Genomic DNA, 19,479 nt, shown 5'->3' on the forward strand with positions numbered 1-19,479 from the left:
TACACATAGTTAAAAGAAGGGCTGACAGAGCTTATGAGCACAGATGATACATACAAGAGAGTGCAGTGTTAGAAGATTGGGCATGTTTTCTTTTGATTGTGTATTAGTTTTCTATTGTTGTGTAACAGATGATCACAAATTTAGCAACTTAAGACAACATATATTTTATTATCTCACAGTTTTCATGAGTTAGGATACCTGGCATGGCTTAACCTGCTTCTCTGCTCAGGGTCTCACAGGGCTATAATCGAGGTGTCAGCTGGTGTTGAAGACACGTAAAGTTCAGAGTCTGCTTCTCAGCTCACTTGGTTGTTGGGGAATTTCATATCCTAGAAGCTTTAGACTTACAGTGGTTTGCTTCTTCAGGCCAGCAGGAAAATATCTCTGTCTTCTATCTCTAACCTCTTGACCTCTCTTAAAGGGCTCACCTGAATAGGTCAGTCCACTGAGGATTGCCACCTTTCGATTAACTTAAAGTCAACTGATTAGGATTCTCAATTACATCCTCAAAATCCCTTCACCTTTGCCATTTAATAATTACAGGAATGATAGCCCATTACCTCTGTTAGAGGTAAATTATAGATCTTGCCCATACACAAGGGAAAGGGATTTTATAAGGGCATGGCTCAGTGGGCATCATCTTCAATGGCTCCTACTTTCTTAGTTAAGTAGGAAGCAAAATAACAAATTGTTTGGACAGAAGAGAAGGTAGTGGAAGTTTGAGGAAATGGGAAAGGATGAAATGTATCTAAGAATGAGTGTACATTTTGACTCTGAACAATCTCTTCAAGATTTGTAGGGTTTCTCCAGCATGTGGTCTCCTAGGATAACTGCTAAACCCAATTCTCACACTGTAGACAATTGCTAGATATTCCAAAAGATATTTGTGGGGCTTTGTCACAAATAGTAAGAATTAATTCTGCTGTCCTTCTTAAGATTTATTGATCTATGAGGAATTATGATTAATGAAGAAATGAGGTTAATAGTCAACTCATGATCTTCTAAATCTGAATACTGATCGAAAAGCATGTCGATATTTTAAAAAATTTGTGGTTCATGCTCTGTTTTAATAGCTGTGTTAAATTTAGCAAAACATTTAGTGGAAAAAGCACAGGGATTATGCAAATAACTTAGAAGTTATGACTCACGCATTATACTGTGAGAATAAATGACTGATTAAGTTTGTTAAACTGGGACACGTCTAGAATTTCTGCCACTAATATGTTAAATCAACACAAGAGTCTATTATGTAAGCAATGGAGGTTTTTTTTTGTTTAGCGTTTTTGTTTGCTTTACAGAACTTCCCTAAACTTGACTTTGTATAAAAGGCTCATTAAAAATAACTTATGAAATAGAGCTACAGCTGTATTTTTTTTAACATCTTCATTGCAGTATAATTGCTTTACAATGGTGTGTTAATTTCTGCTGTATAACAAAGTGAATCAGCTATACAGATACATACATCCCCATAGCTCCTCCCTCTTGCGATTTCCTCCCACCCCTCTAGGTGGACACAAAGCACCGAGGTGATCTCCCTATCTGCTTCCCAATAGCTACCTATTTTACTTTTTAACCCATTCTTTTTGTTTTGTCTTACTGGAGAGTCTTTTTTTTTTTTCCATTTTATTCTTATTTTTTTAAACATCTTTATTAGAGTATAATTGCTTTACAATGGTGTGTTAGTTTCTGCTTTATAATAAAGTGAATCAGCTATACATATATCCCCATTATTGCCTCCCTCTTCCGTCTGCCTCCCACCCTCCCTATCCCACCCCTCTAGGTGGGATAGGGAGGGTGGGAGCACTGAGCTGATCTCCATGTGCTATGTGGTTGCTTCCCACTAGCTATCTATTTTATATTATTTAGTTATATATAAGTCCATGCCACTCTCTCACTTCGCCCCAGCTTACCCTTCCCCCTCCCCGTGCCCTCAAGTCCATTCTCTACATCTGCGTCTTTATTCCTATCCTGCCCCTAGGTTTTTCAGAAACTTTTTTTTTTAAATTCCATATATATGTGTTAGCATACAGTATTTTTCTCTTTCTGACTTACTTCACATTGTATGACAGTCTCTAGGTCCATACACCTCACTACAAATAACTCAATTTCGTTTCTTTCTATGGCTGAGTAATATTCCATTGTATATATGTGCCACATCTTCTTTATCCATTCATCTGTCGATGGACACTTAGGTTGCTTCCATGTCCTGGCTTTTGTAAATAGAGCTGCAATGAACATTGTGGTACATGACTCTTTTCGAATTCTGATTTTCTCAGGGTATATCCCCAGTAGTGGGATTGCTGGATCATATGGTATTTGTATTTTTAGATTTTTAAGGACCCTCCGTACTGTTCTCCATAGTGGATGTATCAATTTACATTCCCACCAACAGTGCAAGAGGGTTCACTTTTCTCCACACCCTCTCCAGCATTTATTGTTTGTAGACTGTTTGATGATGGCCATTCTGACCGACGGATGTGAGGTGATGCCTCATTGTAGTTTTGATTTGAATTTCTCTAATGATTAGTAATGTTGAGCATCCTTTCATGTGTTTGTTGGCAATCTGTATATCTTCTTTGGAGAAATGTCTATTTAGGTCTTCTGCCCATTTTTGGATTGGGTTGTTTGTTTTTTTGATATTGAGCTGCATGAGCTGCTTGTAAATTTTAGAGATTAATCCTTTGTCAGTTGCTTCATTTGCAAATATTTTCTCCCAGTCTGAGGGTTGTCTTTTGGTCTTATTTATGGTTTCCTTTCTGTGCAAAAGCTTTAAAATTTCATTAGGTCCCATTTGTTTATTATTGTTTTTATTTACATTTCTCTAAGAGGTGGGTCTATAAGGATCTTGCTGTGATTTATGCCATAGAGTGTTCTGCCTATGTTTTCCTCTAAGAGTTTTATAGTGTCTGGCCTTACATTTAGGTCTTTAATCCATGTTGAGTTTATTTTTGTGTATGGAGTTAGGGAGTGTTCTAATGTCATTCTTTTACATGTAGCTGTCCAGTTTTCCCAGCACCACTTATTGAAGAGGCTGTCATTTCTCCATTGTATATTCTTGCCTCCCTTATCAAAAATAAGGTGACCATATGTGCGTGGGTTTATCTCTGGGCTTTCTATTCTGTTCCATTGATCTATATTCTGTTTTTGTGCCAGTACCATACTGTCTTGATTACTGTAGCTTTGAGGTATAGTCTGAAGTCTGGGAGCCTGATTCCTCCAGCTCTGTTTTTCTTTGTCAAGATTGCTTTGGCTATTCGGGGTCTTTTGTGTTTCCATACAAATTGTGAAAAGTTTTGTACTAGTTCTGTGAAAAATGCCAGTGGTAGTTTGATAGGGATTGCATTGAATCTGTAGATTGCTTTGGGTAGTATAGTCATTTTCACAATGTTGATTCTTCCAATCTAAGAACATGGTATATTTCTCCATCTGTTTGTATCACCTTTAATTTCTTTCATCAGTGGCTTATAGTTTTCTGCATAAAGGCCTTTTGTCTCCTTAGGTAGGTTTATTCCTAGGTATTTTATTCTTTTTGTTGCAATGGTAAATGGGAGTGTTTCCTTAATTTCCCTTTCAGATTTTTTGGCATAGGTGTATAGGAATGCCAGAGATTTCTGTGCATTAATTTTGTATCCTGCTACTTTACCAAATTCATTGATTAGTTCTAGTCATTTTCTGGTAGCATCTTTAGGATTCTCTATGTATAATATGATGTCATCTGCAAACAGTGACAGCTTTACTTCTTTTCTGATTTGGATTCCTTTTATTTCTTTTTTTTCTCTGATTGCTGTGGCTAAAACTCCTGTAACTATGTTGAATAATACTGGTGAGAGAGGACATCATTGTCTTGTTCTTGATCTTAGAGAAAATGGTTTCAATTTTTCACCATTGAGAACAATGTTGGCTGTGGGTTTGTCATATATGGCCTTTATTATGTTGAGGTAAGTTCCCTCTTTGCCTACTTTCTGGAAGGTTTTTATCAGAAATGGGTGTTCAGTTTTGTCAAAAGTTTTTTCTGCATCTATTGAGATGATCATGTTTTTTCTCCTTCAGTTTGTTAATACGGTGTATCACATTGATTTGAATATACTGAAGAATTCTTGCATTCCTGGGATAAATGCCACTTGAACATGGGGTATAATCCTTTTAATGTGCTGTTGGATTCTGTTTGCTAGTATTTTTTTTGAGGATTTTTGCATCTATGTTCATCAGTGATATTGGGCTGTAATTTTCTTTCTTTGTGACATCTTTGTCTGGTTTTGGTATCATGGTGATGGTGGCCTCGTAGAATGAGTTTGGGAGTATTTCTCCCTCTGCTATATCTTGGAAGAGTTTGAGAAGGGTAGGTGTTAGCTCTTCTCTAAATGTGTGTCTTTTCTAAATGTTTGATAGAATCGCCTTTGAAGCCATCTGGGCCTGGGCTTTTGTTTGTTGGAAGATTTTTAATCACAGTCTCAATTTTGGTGCTTGTGATTGGTCTGTTTATATTTTCTATTTCTTCCTGGTTCAGTCTCAGAAGGTTGTGCTTTTCTAAGAATTTTTCCATTTCTTCCAGGTTGTCCATTTTATTGGCATATAGTTGCTTTTAGTAATCTCTCATGATCCTTTGTATTTCTGCAGTGTCAGTTGTTACTTCTCCTTTTTCATTTCTATTGATTTGAGTCTTCTCCCTTCTTTTCTTGATGAGTCTGGCTAATGGTTTGTCAATTTTGTTTATCTTCTCAAAGAACCAGCTTTTAGTTTAATTGATCTTTTCTATTGTTTCCTTCATTTCTTTCCCCTTTATTTCTTATCTGTTCTTTATGATTTCTTTCCTTCTGCTAACTCTGGGTTTTTTTTGTTCTTTCTCTAATTGCTTTAAGTGTAAGGTTAGGTTGTTTATTTGAGATGTTTCTTGTTTCTTGAGGTAGGATTGTATTGCTATAACCTTCCCTCTTAGAACTGCTCTTGCTGCATCCCATAGGTTTTGGGTCATCGTGGTTTCATTGTTATTTGTTTCTAGGTATTTTTTGATTTCCTCTTTGATTTCTTCAGTGATCTCTTGGTTATTAAGTAGTGTATTGTTTAGCCTCCATGTGTTTGTATTTTTTAGTTTTTTTCCTATAATTGATATCTAGTCTCATAGCATGGTGGTCAGAAAATATACTTGATATGATTTCAGTTTGCTTAAATTTACCAAGACTTGATTTGTGACCCAAGATATGATCTATCCTGGAGAATGTTCCATGAGCACTTGAGAAGAAAGTGTATTCTGTTGTTTTTGGATGGAATGTCCTATAAATATTAAGTCCGTCTTGTTTAATGTGTCATTTAAAGCTTGTGTTTCCTTGTTTATTTTCATTTTGGATAATCTGTCCTTTGGTGAAAGTGGAGTGTTAACGTCCCCAACTATGATTGTGTTACTGTCAGTTTCCCCTTTATGGCTGTTAGCATTTGCCTTATGTATTGAGGTGCTCGTATGTTGGGTGCAAATATATTTACAATTGTTATATCTTCTTCTTGGATTGATCCCTTGATCATTATGTAGTGTCTTTGTCTTTTGTAATAGTCTTTATTTTAAAGTCTATTTTGTCTGATATGAGAATTGCTGCTCCAGCTTTCATTTGATTTCCATTTGCAAGGAATATCCTTTTCCATCCCTCACTTTCAGTCTGTATGTGTGCCTAGGTCTGAAGTGGATCTCTTGTAGACAGCATATATATGGGTCTTATTTTTGTATACATTCAGCCAGTCTGTGTCTTTTGGTGGGAGCATTTCATCCATTTACATTTAAGGTAATTATTGATATGTATGTTCCTATTACAATTTTCTTAATTTTGAGGGATTTATTATTGTAGGTCTTTTCTTTCTCCTACGCTTTCTTTCTAGAGAAGTTCCTTTAGCATTTGTTGTAAAGCTGTTTTGGTGTTGCTGAATTCTCTTAGCTTTTGCTTGTCTATAAAGGTTTTAATTTCTCCGTCGAATCTCAATGAGATCCTTGCTGGGTAGAGTAATCTTGGTTGTAGGTTTTTCCCTTTCATCACTTTAAATATGTCCTGCCACTCCCTTCTGGCTTGCAGAGTTTCTGCTGAAAGATGAGCTGTGAACCTTATGGGGATTCCCTTGTATATTATTTGCTGCTTTTCCCTTGCTGCTTTTTCTTTGTATTTAATTTTTGATAGCTTGATTAGCATGTATCTTTGTGTTTTTCTCCTTGGATTCATCTTGTATGGGACTCTGTGCACTTGCTGGACTTGACTATTTTCTTTCCCATATTACGGAAATTTTCAACTATAATCTCTTCAAATATTTTCTCAGTCCGTTTCTTTTTCTCTTCTTCTTCTGTGACCCCTATAATTCGAATGTTGGTGTGTTTAATGTTGTCTCAGAAGTCTCTAAGACTGTCTTCTATTGTTTTCATTCTTTTTTCTTTATTCTGCTCTGCAGTTGTTATTTCCACTATTTTATCTTCCAGGTCACTTATCTGTTCTTCTGCCTCAGTTATTCTGCTATTGATCCCTTCTAGAGTATTTTTAATTTCACTTATTGTGTTGTTCATCATTGTTTGTTTGCTCTTTAGTTCTTCTAGGTCCTTGTTAAAAGTTTCTTGTATTTTCTTCATTCTATTTCCAAGATTTTGGATCATCTTTACTACCATTATTCTGAATTCTTTTTCAGGAAGACTACCTATTTCCTCTTCATATTTTTGGTCTGGTGGGTTTTTACCTTGCTCCTTTATCTGCTGTGTATTTCTCTGTCTTCTCATTTTGCTTAACTTACTGTGTTTGTGGTCTCCTTTTCACAGGCTGCAGGTTCGTAGTTCCCATTGTTTTTGTTGTCTGTCCCCAGTGAGTAAGTTTGGTTCAGTGGGTTGTGTAGGCTTCCTGGTGGAGGGGATTGGTGCCTGTGTTCTGGTGGATGAGGCTGGATGTTGTCTTTCTGTTGGGTAGGACCGCATCCAGTGGTGTGTTTTGGGATGTCTGTGAACTTAGTATGATTTTAGGCAGCCTTTCTGCTAATGGGTGTGGTTGTGTTCCTGTCTTGCTAGTTGTTTGGCATAGGGTGTCCATCACTGTAGCTTGCTGGTCATTGAGTGGAGCTGGGTCTTAGTGTTGAGATGGAGATCTCTGGGAGATCTTTCACCGTTTGATATTACGTGGAGCCAGGTAGTCTCTTGTGGACCAGTGTCCTGAACTCACTCTCTCACCTCAGAGGCTCAGGCCTGACACCCGGCTGGAGCACCAAGACCCTGTCAGCCACACGGCCAGGTACATGGGGAGTTTCTTGACTTTTGGGAAGTCTGAGGTCTTCTGCCAGGGTTCAGAAGGTGTTCTGTAGGAGTTGTTCTGCATGTAGATGTATTTCTGATGTGTTTATGGGGAGGAAGGTCATCTCCACATCTTACTCCTCCACCATCTTAAAGGTCTCCTACAGCTGCATTTTTAATGTTAGTTAATGCAGATAAAATGAAATTATATATGCCAATATTATTTGGCTACAACCATGAAATCGTGGAAGACGTCTACAGTTTTCTTGCAAGTAGCCCAAGGGTAACAGAATAACAATAAGAAATGTTCATGAACAGAAATCTTGTGTAACACATTGTTTTGTATATGCAAAGCTTCATATGAATCTATCTTCAGTTCAACAAATGTTTAATTCACACCTGCTCTGTGCTGGGCACTGTGAATATAAAGGTGGAAAAGACATACTCACTAATTAGGGCCAGGCTTCAAAGTTCCAGGGAATGCTGCATTTCATTAAATTTAGTGTTGGATCTATGACTGTATTTTTTAAAGAAACTTCTATATTGTTCTCTTTTCTATTTGTATTTTATATTCTTAAAAGAAATTAAAACAAAGGTATTTCCTACCCTCAATGTGCTTATAGTAGAAAGAAAGATACTCATGTATAAAACTTATCTCAAAACAAAGTAGCAGGTGCTAGAATAGAAGTGTACTTTGCCTAACCTGTATGAGTGTAGGAAAAACCTTGGGTGTAGGGAAATATTACCACATAAGTTGACACTATAGTAGAATGGCATAGTTTTCTCAGCTCTATGTCTACTCAACTGTGGGACATTGGCAATTTTGGTACATATAGTTTTCTTAAGTATAAAATAAACAAAAGCTACCTCAGAATGTTGGATGAGTATTCCGTGAAATAACATGGACAGCACTTAACAGTGTTTGATACACATTAGATTCTTGTTAGAAATATTTATATTTCCTTTTTTTTCCTTTACCTTTCTGTCCCATTCTCATCCTCTTTCCAGTAGGAGTAAACTAAGTGAGGAACAATGGGAAAGACATCACTTGAAAAAAAAAAAAAACCCCACAAGAACCCAAGTCTTTATGAGGTTATAAGTCTTGGTTATCCCTCTGAAGTATAATCTGAGGGATAATATTACTGTAGCAGAAATTCTGAGGAAAAAAAAGAGGAGAGAAGACTGTTGTTGTAGGTATAGGACAGTAATGGGGCGTCTTGTATACCTTGTGAAGAAGTTTGTGCTTTCTTCTGTAGGCAGGCAATTTGGAGTCACTTACATAATTTGAAGCAAGAGAATGGCCTAGACTCTGAGTCTAGAGGTTGATTTGAGTTAGACAATACTGTAGGTATATAAACTAATTGAGAATATATAATAGGCCAAGTGAAAAATGATGATGTCCTGGATATGATCAGAAACAGTACACACAGAATAGCAAAAATATTTAGGAAATAGCTAGGGAAAAAAAGGAAGTAGTACTTAATGGTTGATGGGATTTAGAGCATGAGAAAGTGTGATAAGGCAAAGAATGACCTTAGGTTTCTGGTTGTGTGGCATGAATGACAGTGTCATGAATGGAGAGAATGAGGAGGGAAGATAAGAAAGTCTACTACTAGTGGAAGAGGAATTGTTGGTCATATGGTAAAGATAATGATTAACTTAACAAGAAAATGCCAAATGGTTTTTGAAAGTAGGTGAAGTGTTTTATACTAACACCAGAAAAGTATGAGAGCTTTAGCATTGACAGTCCTTTTAATTTTAGCCATTTGTATCAGTGTGTAGTAATACCACATTGTGGGTTTTTAAAAATATTAATATACAAAAATTCATTTGTTGTTTTGGGTATGCTGGTGGGGGAGTTGTATAGCTTTGAATTTTGGCAGATGTACAGACTCAGGTAATCACTACCTCAGTCAGGATATAGAATAGCTCCCTCACTCCTAAACCTTAGTGGCTACTAATCTGTCTGTAGTTCTGTCTTTTCCAGAATGTCATATAAATAGAATCATAAAGTACATAATCCTTGGAGGCTGACTTCTTTTACTTAACATAATGCATTTGAGATTCATCCATGTGGTTGTATGTATCAGTGTTTTGTTACTTATTATTACCAAGCAATACTGCATGAATGTACCAGGTTAATTTATCCTTTTACCCACTGAAGGACATTTGGGTTGTTCCTCTTTTGAGTATAAAAATGACAGTAATGGCCAACATTTGTTGAACATTACCATGTTTCAGGGCTGTTTTAGGCACTTTATTTGTATTAACATATTTAATATTCACAACAATGTGATCTGAAAGGAAGAGATTAGAGTAATATAGAGTGGATGACAAATGTTAATTTTAAGGTTGGTATAATCTTATAGAATTCTTCCCCCCGACCCCTGGCAGATTTTTGTCTTAATTATAGAAATGCAGACTTTTTTTCTTTTGATGCTGTTAATAACATTAATATAAAAATAATTTTAGTGCTGATTAGCAATCTGAGCCATCATCCAATCCAATCCCCTCCTTTTAAAGATACGGAAACTTGACAGATCAATTTATAGTAAACGTTTTGGTTTATTTTTTGTTAATGAATGGTGAGCTATGGTTAATATATTACCAATTCAGCAAATGTAAATCTTTTTCTATATAAAATTCTGAGCTATATAGTTAATTTCATTTTCCTTTCTGGAACTATTTGACTCAGTTGCCTTTCATTTTGATTATTTATGAGAAAAGCTCTGTCATGGATATAGCTGATTAGACATAAGGAATCCAAAAATGTAAACTGTATCACCTAAAACATAATGCTTTATAAGTTAAAAAATGTAAGTATCTTAAAAGAAGCTAGCACCTGACTTAAATGTATATCCCCTTCACCACTACACTCATTATTAAGATATATACAATGGAATATTACTCAGCCATAAAAAGATTAATATAATCTTTATTGTATTATATTATTAGTATCCTCTTTATGAGACTCCTCAGAAGAAATTCCTCTCTTAATAGCAAAGCAGCTATACTTTTCTTGAGAAATTAATTTCTATCTTATACTATGGACAATGCACAATGTGTACATGATGAGATGTTATTTTTCATACTGGCTACTCAAAGCTTGGATTTTAAATTTGTGACCACCAGTACAGCAGTGTATTTACCACATTATTCAGTTTTTATTTAATGCTGGGCTCAATAAGTGTATTTTTATTCTTGCTCTCCTTTTAAGACTATATTGTTACATGTTATGTATTCTAACAAATCACTAACATCCTTTTTGAAACAAAGTAGATAAGAAAGGCAGGTGAGTTGAGACTAAGAAAGATAGGAAGGCTGAATAGTGGGTAGGTAGGCAGAGGCAGGCAGGCAGGCAGCAAAAGGACAGAAAGTAGGTTGCAGAAGTGGAGACTAGAATTAAACACAATTACCTACAGTTTTTTTCCTACCTACTTGCCAGCCTTCAACAATGGATCCATATCTAAAAAGCAACAGAATAAAAAGCATTCCAAGTCCCTCTCAGTGAGTATTAATTCAAATCAGCTATTCAAAAGTCAAATTAGGAGGAATAATAGAGAAGATTGGCTGAGAGATATGCACCTAACTCACTTCTTTGGTGCTTTATTTTCTGATATCTTATTCTGAGATAAGACCTGGGGAAAGCTATCACATCATCAGAGCCACATGGATTTACTTTCACTGACTTGTGTTTTATTGTTTTATACTTGGAATATATCCAATAATCATCACAATAACTAGTCATATGAAATCCCCTTGAGTATTATAAAACATTCAGGACATTTTTCATAATCCAGTTTTACATTCTTTACATCAGCAGTCACAAACTAATGACCAATGAACTGAGCCAACCAGCGAGTATTTTAAAAATCTTTTGCAGTATCTGCCAGCATGTTATAATTAGAAAAATTTACAAACACACAGGCATACATACTTCCTCGTTTTAGGGACCCACAGCTACAGAAGGGGCAACACTGACAGGAGCTGTTAGCAACTACTCTTATTAGAAGACAGTTGTCCACAGTCGCTATGACTCTATAGGGTTTAAACCTGATGCATTTACTTATATTGCCTGACAGTCTCCTATAGGTTTCTGCATTTTTGACCCTAGGTATAACACCTATTTGACAAATGTATTTTAAAATGTATTGACAAGGCAAAGTTTGCCTTGCATAGGAAAGAAGGTGCTTCTTTTCTGGCAACAAGAGCCATATAACATCTTGCATTAGCTACTCAGAAGCTCTCAATACCAAATGTGTAGTCAACCATATATGCTAGTATCGTATATGTATGTTCCTTTTCAAAATTCTGTCATTCGCTTATATATATTAATTTTGTAACAGTTTCTTATGAAAAATATGTCAAATCCTTTTTGCAAAGAATCAGCATGCACATATTCTTCTAGGAGGAAACACTACCTAAATTTTATTTAAGAATGACTCAAGTAAAAAAATGAAATGAGAAAATGTGCATTAATGGAATATTTTATTTGAGGATTAAATTAAGCCTTTAGCTACAAACACTCATGAGGAAAAATAAAACAGAATTTCAGCTCAACTACTGTTCATATAATGACTGTCACTAGATATTGTTCTTACAAGATACCTAAAAAGCCAAGAGCGTAATTTTCAAGAAAGTACTTTAAATATAACAATGCAGCAAATTTTCAAGTAAGAATTTAGCTATCAGATTTGCAGTTGACTTTTTACATGAAGCCAGACTGGACTGCACAATTTTAATAGTAATGGCTTAATAGTCTGCCATATGGGTAATATGTTTGGGTAATTAACGGCAGTACTCAAATATAAATTTAGTGTGTATAAACTAAAAAAAAGTGTGGTTGCTATTCTTAGGTGACTGTTCAAACATATACATTTCTAAAAGGTACTGCATGTATTACAAATGAATTTCTTCTAAGTATTTTTCTCTTTTGCACATGATATTTTCAAGATCCGTATAAAAGTCACATTGTTAGATACTATAATCAGATTAACATGGTGATATACAGTGCTTTGAAAATGGCTTTTACAAAATGGACTGAAAAATACTTTTATGCATGGACATAATTAATGTATTTTAAATGCTACTGAGTAGAAGACTGCCACTTGGTGTTGTTTATAATGATTGTTGTTTTGACTTTTAAATAGGTTAAAAATCTAAAGTAGGAGATATCTCTATATGTACGGCTGATTCATTCTGTTGTGCAGTGGAGGCTAACACAACACTGTAAAGCAACCATACTCCAGTAAAAATTAATTAAAAAAATCTAAAGTAAAACCATAAAAAGCATGACAATACAATCATATACTATAAGTTGAGTTGTATACAGAATTATCACTACCATGGTACATCATAATTTTGTTTCATGAAATAATTATTTCAATGAGATAGACTCTAAGGCTTTTTAACTTTAGGGTTACATTTAAGGTTATATAAATGAGAAATCTGAACTTCAATATATAAGATGCTTTAAATGAAGTTTAGAACACACAATATAAAAAGTGCCACTATGTTTTGACTTCAGTAAATTTTAGATCTATGTTTATTTGCTTATTAGGTCTTAAATTATTTTTTCTTTTGATACAATAAATGGTAATTATAAAAACAAAATCTAGTAACATTGAAAAATGTTCTCCCCTTCATTGATAGCTGGAATATAATAGCACTACCACTAAGTTCTTTGACTTGACTAAGGATGACTCTGTAAGTAAGCCAAAGTAGTACCTGCATTCTGAAGGATAATAATCCTGTATTAAGCATACTATAACATTTAGCCTTTATGTGGATATATAACAGTCAGTATATAATTTAAAGTACATTTAAATTTACTTTTTTTTAAAAAAAGGAATAGCTGAGCCAAAAAACTCTTTTTGGCTCAATTTTTCCTTTTGAAATTGTAAATATTTATAAAAATAAATTTTGCTGGTCGTAAATAAAGTATTGCTTCTACACTATAGGACATGAGAGTGTTCGACCTTAATTCAAAATTTAGATAAAGACTTTTAAGGACTACTGTAGGCACTATAGAGTTTAGGAGCAGTCACTATGTTTAAATTGAATAACTGATCCGTTTCAAAAAAGGCTTGGTTATGAACTTGGTAGGTTCTCTAGTGGCTTGTTACTTTTGCTGTTTTAGGGTAAGATCAATTTTCTAAAGGATGTTGGAGCTCATATATGATTATGCCCAAAGAATAAAAAAATAAGAAACCATCTTCCAAATTAAAAAAATTCATATTTTTGTGTGTATAACACAAATTCACAGATTTTAAAAGTACAGTTAAAAGATATCTACTTTTTAAATGCTGTATATTTCAAATAGAGAAGATATATAGAGTGGCGACTGAATACTACTTTTGAACTGTTAATCAGAAATTAAATAAAACATTTCATAAAGAAACAGATTTTTATATCTAAGATACAATTTATTCCCTGTATGCTTTTATTAGGTGAAAGTTAACTACTTCATGTTACAAAATAGTCATTTTTAAACTACTCTTAAAACAAAAAAGTTAATATACAGCTGAGATCAACATCAATTACAGCAGTTTTTGACAATATCAGTCCTTAAAGAGAGTAGTAAAAGATTTGATTTCTATACAGTCAAAACAATTAGACTGATTAAACCATAAAATAATTCATTTTGATTCATGCATTGCATATATTATACTGTTTATCTTTAACAGTTACTTTAGTCTATTGAATTAAATAAAAGCAAAGAATTGATTTCTTGTGATTATGCAATCTAAACTTGTTATAAGTCAAATGGTAAAGGCAGGTGTAATGAATACCTGAGGAAGATTTTGAAAGCGTTCTTCCCTAAGAATAACAAAATTATTAGAGATAATTCCTTCTAATAACTGTTTTTTTAAGAACAGAAGAAAAGAAACATGATATTCAAATAGTTATAAATCAGTAAACTATCATTAGAGCTGATTCCAAACATTCTTCCCTTGAGAATTAATTAACTTTCTGCAATGAAGACAGAATCTATTTTATCTTACTTTGAAACAAACCAACTGTCAGTGGCTGGTTGGGGTAGTGCATTAGAACAAAGCTCAGAGGGAAATTCTGCAGTCCTAGATGATCTATCTATATGTCTGCAATGGGAGCAAGAGAGAAATGGTGGTGTCCGTGTTGAGGATTTGCTGACCTTGTTTTTATACACTTTCTCTTAATCTCAGAACTATTTCATAAAATTGTCTGTCATTATGGGTTCAAACATACAACATAAGCAATGACAAAAATTCCTGTGTGTTAGAGATCTCTCTAACTAAACGTTAATAAAATATGGTATGTTATAAATATTATTAAGTATAACATATTTAGAGTTTATCCCTAAGATAACATATAGTGGCTAACTGGATGTAAGAAAAAAAAAATCCACAGGTTATATCTGTATGAGTGTTCCTATGAAGATACTTAGTTGTAACATTATAGTGATTTATTCTTGTAATTTCCTCTACAAGGTGAATTACAAATTACTATTATACTGGTTTCCCATGGTCTGAACATTCTGAGAAATGGCAAATTCTGTTATAAATAAGTTTAACATTAATCATGCTTCTTTTCAAAGACATGATAGTTAACTTCAAAAGCACTGCTTAAAATTAAATTTCATTGTCTAATGAGTTATTTTATGATAAATTCCACTGCTAATTTGTTTCTGAATGAATGTCCATATAGTCAGAATATTTATATGTATTGTTTAGTATTTCCCTATTGCTTACATTTGATAAATTAAATATCTAAAAAAAATTCATGTAATAGCATATAGATTAGATTTTTTACTATAGTTCTAGTTACAAATATTAACTATAATAATAGAGTGTATTTTATTCTGTAGTTTTTAAAGTAAAGAGATTCATTTTTACAGATGATTAATTTGTCACACTATGACAATTGATCACAACTCTTTAACCTGTTAGGTAACATAAAAGTATAATGTTTTTAGATGGGGATGTTATATTATAGACAATAAAGTCTTAAATATTTCCATCATTAAGTGTTATACCTAATAAAAAGTCAAACTTAGTAATGAACTTTCATTTCCATATCCTTAAAATCTGAAATGGTAAGTAAATTTTCTCTATTAGTTTTAGTAAAAACAGTTTAAAATCTTAAAAGAAGGCAATCCAATGATAGTATCAACTTTTTCTTATGTAACAGCTGGTCTCTGATTAACATTAAATTGAAAAATATGAATAAAATAAGTTAAAGATTGACAAGGTATCCTAAAATAACATTTGAGGCACTGTATTTTCATAATTGTAAAGCAGCTATTTTTTTTTAATAACTGAGAAGCAATCCTTAACCTTTATGAAAAGATTTTCCTTCTAAAGCCTGAAATTCAGCATTATAATGTAGAAACATTAGACATGCAAAACACCTAGCAAGCTCTAGGAAACCAAAAATCTGCAAATGATGATACATATTGTACTATAGAAAGCAGACCTTCCTAACAAAATATGGTTCACAGTAAGGCTTAAGGCGTATGATATTTTTCTGAAGAATTGTTATTGGAGAGTTATCCAGAGTCTGAATGCTAATATGATGAAGTTGACTGGATCATTAAAAAAATGAAAAAGGAACCATGTACATTATCTTTTAGGTCTTTGTTCTTCATTAGACATATCAAATATATACACAGTCCTTTTTCTTTGGGCCCAGAATACAAGTAGGATTTAATTGTGTGCTAACTACTCTATATAACACAAGCAATTACCTATTGTGAAACAAAAATAGCTATAAAGCAGGATTTTAATTCCAGTCAGAAATTCACCAAATTATGCCGCAAGGAATGTTATTTGCACAACTTTTCTCAGTGCAACATCGCCATCGTGAAAGGTGGCAATGATAATATTACTACCTTTAAAAATGTACAAATTATTTTTATTAGCGATAATAGTACATACTGACTTTGATAGTTTTCTTTCCATAACTCAAAACAAAAGGAATGTATTGAAATTAGGTGATATCTATAATTATTAAACTTTAATCAATGCATTAAGAAACAGGTAGCTGGTGATCGAATGCGTAAGTTGCTCTTTCCTTACTGTATTTTTCAGACCACTTACGAGTTATATCTAGATAAAGACTTGGTTTATGAGGCCGGTAATCCAGGTACACGGTATTACTGATTCTTTTGGGAACAGCTTTTTCAATCTGAGTTCCTTCATGCCACTCATTAAAAGAGGTGATGGAAATTATACTGGGGTGGGCTTGGAGTGCAGCACTCAGAGCATCCTCATAATATTTCCCATTGACTCGGTTGCGAGTGTTTTGAGTGTTCCACGGACGGATGCTGGTATCTATGTATCCTGGGCCCACACTTGGGATGAACATTAGGTCGAACTGATCACAAAAAAATTTTAGCTTAGCCCAGTTCTCATAGGATGAGCCATAAGTAAAGCCATTTGTGGCAAAATACGTATAAATTCCATCAAAACCACCTCGAAGAATTTCATATCTATGTTTTTTTTCTACTAGAAGTGCAATAAACAATGCATCATAAGGAGAGTTGCGAATGCTCTGAGACCCTGAGCTGGTTAACAGATTGGCCCATTTTTCAGCTGTTGTGATATAGGAATCATAGACATAAAACAGTGGAAGAGCACTGCCATTCTTAGTCTTGTACCTGTAAAAGGCAGGATGATTTCCATATCTAGAATACAAACATATATGAAAGCAAAATGAATATTCATAACTCAGTTGCAATAGACAATAATTGTTTATGTATTGAAAATGAAGGTAATCAGTGCAGTTTAAGCACATTGTTCACCTTTGGGGAATTAGCTATATAAGTGTAAACATTAAAAATGCATTTTTAATTTTACACATTGAAAAATGAGATACTGGATACATTAAGACATTAACAAACAAGAAATTATTATACTGAGGTTTAGAAATGATGACTAACACAATAAAAAGCCCATTTTCTACATGAAAATACTGTTTTTTTTGTATAAGTGATAAATGTCCCACTGTTGCTGACATGTGTTTTGTAAGAATATGGCAGCTGTCAGACTATTATTAGTAAACCCTTAAACAAAATGAAACTGTATTAATAAATTCTTTCCTTGTAATCATACTAAATGAAAATATTAGATGTGGATCTACCCTATCTAACAGCAATTCAAAATTGCAAAAGCAATTCACATTTCATACTCTGAACTTGCTTTTAAAAAGACAACTCTATATTCATAAGATTTGCAGAATACTAATTTAAATGTCAGATGACAGAAATCATAGTCTAATATACACATAAAACAGTAAAAACAGGAACCTGTAACTATTCATACAGAAAGTAAATTATAAGGAAATTCAGAAATGTTCTTTAAAATGATTGCAGTATTCATTACAAAATTAGTTTAAACTAATTTTAATATGTCATACTGTAAGTCATTCAAATCTCTCAAATATAAACATACTTTTCTTATAACAGTAATTATCATTGGATCATATAACAGTAATTATAGGACAGAAGAAACTCACTTGTCTATAATGTATCTGATATTTTGGTACATGTTTTTATCATCTCGATTCTTATATGGTTCAATGTGAAAAGTGACCTAAAACAAAAAATATTGATTAGAGAAAAAATTATGATGTAAAAATAAAAAGGAAATCATATTCCATATTTTTAATAAACTTAATAACCTTAATTTAAGATGAATGCGTTTTTTATTAAAGTATAGTTGATTTACAATGTGTTAATTACTGCTGTACAGTGAAGTGATTCAGTTATACATATATACACATTCTTTTTTTATATTCATATTCTTTTCCATTATGGTTTATCATAAGATATTGAATATTGAATATAGTTCCCTGTGATATACAGTAATACTTTGTTGTTTATCCATTCTGTATATAAAAGCTTACATCTACCAACCCCCTCCCCTGGCAACTACCAGTCTGTACTCTATGTCCATGATCCTGTTTCATAGATAGGTTCATCTGTGTCGTATTTTAGATTCCACATGTAAGTGATATCATATGATATTTGTCTTTCTCTTTCTGACTTCATTTAGTATGATAATCTCTAGTTGCATCCGTGTTGCTGTAACTGGCATTATTTCATTCTTTTTTTTAAAGGCTGAGTAGTATTCCCTTGTATAAATGTACCACATCTTTATCCATTCGTCTGTTGATAGACATTTAGGTTGCTTCCATGTCTTGACTATTGTGAATAGTGCTGCTATGAACATTGGGGTGCATGTATCTTTTTGAATTATAGTTTTGTTTGGATATATGCCCAGGAATGGGACTGCTGGATCATATGGTAATTCTATTTTTAGTTTTCTGAGGAACCTCCATAGTGTTTTCAACAGTGGCTGCACCAACTTACATTCCCACCAACAGTGTAGGAGGGTTCCCTTTTCTCCACACCCTCTCCAGCATTTGTTATTTGTAGCCTTTCTAATGATGGGCATTCTGACAGGTGTGAAGTGGTACCTCATTGTAGTTTTGATTTGCATTTCTCTAATAATTAGCGATGCTGAGCATCTTTTTCATGTGCCTACTGGCTATCTGTATTTCTTGTTTGGAGAAATGTCTATTTAGGTCTTCTGCCCATTTTTGGATTGGGTTGTTTTTTTTGTTGAGTTGTATGAGCTGTCTGTGTATTTTGGAAATTAAGCACTTGCCGGTTGCATTGTTTGCAAATATGTTCTCCCATTCTTTAGGTTGTCTTTATTTTTTTTTATAAATTTATTTATTTATGGCTGCATTGGGTCTTTGTTGCTGTGTGCGGGCTTTCTCTAGTTGCGGCAAGCAGGGGCTACTCTTCGTTGCGGTGCGCAGGCTTCTCATTGTGGTGGCTTCTCTTGTTGTGGAGCATGGGCTTCAGTAGTTGTGGCTTGCAGGCTCTAGAGCACAGGCTCAGTAGTTGTGGTGCACAGGCTTAGTTGCTCTGCATCATGTGGGATCTTCCTGGATCAGGGTTTGAACCCGTGTCCCCTGCATTGGCAGATGGATTCCTAACCACTGTGCCACCAGGGAAGTCCTGTCTTTTCGTTTTGTTTAGGGTTTCCTTTGCTGTGCAAAAATGACAGATTCTCCTATACCATTAAAATAGCATTCTACAAAATAATCTACATTTAATATGTACTCTTATTCAAATAATTTATAATAAAATTACTTTAAAAAATCAAAAACTAGTACTGTAATGGACAATAGTTTTCAGAATGCTTGTTACTGATGTGGTTTATATATTTCTACCATGATAGCAGAAA

At 33.9% G+C, this 19,479-nt stretch overlaps 1 protein-coding gene across 4 annotated transcripts in view; it reads right to left on the minus strand.

Moving 5' to 3' along the window:
* Window positions 1–11,142: 11,142 nt before the first annotated feature.
* Window positions 11,143–19,479, minus strand: part of MANEA (mannosidase endo-alpha) — an 82,745-nt gene continuing 74,408 nt past the window's right edge. For all 4 annotated transcript variants that reach the window (XM_082855465.1, XM_082855463.1, XM_082855462.1 and 1 more), the window contains 2 exons: window positions 17,738–17,814; window positions 11,143–16,907 (listed from right to left, as the gene is read on the minus strand). In XM_082855465.1, the coding sequence (XP_082711591.1) occupies window positions 16,250–16,907; window positions 17,738–17,769 (690 nt within the window). In that variant the 5' untranslated portion in view covers window positions 17,770–17,814 and the 3' untranslated portion in view covers window positions 11,143–16,249. The remainder of the gene's footprint in view (window positions 16,908–17,737; window positions 17,815–19,479) is intronic.

Source organism: Leucopleurus acutus (assembly GCF_964270905.1).
Source record: "Leucopleurus acutus genome assembly, chromosome: 15".
NCBI classification, from domain to species: Eukaryota; Metazoa; Chordata; class Mammalia; order Artiodactyla; family Delphinidae; genus Leucopleurus; species Leucopleurus acutus.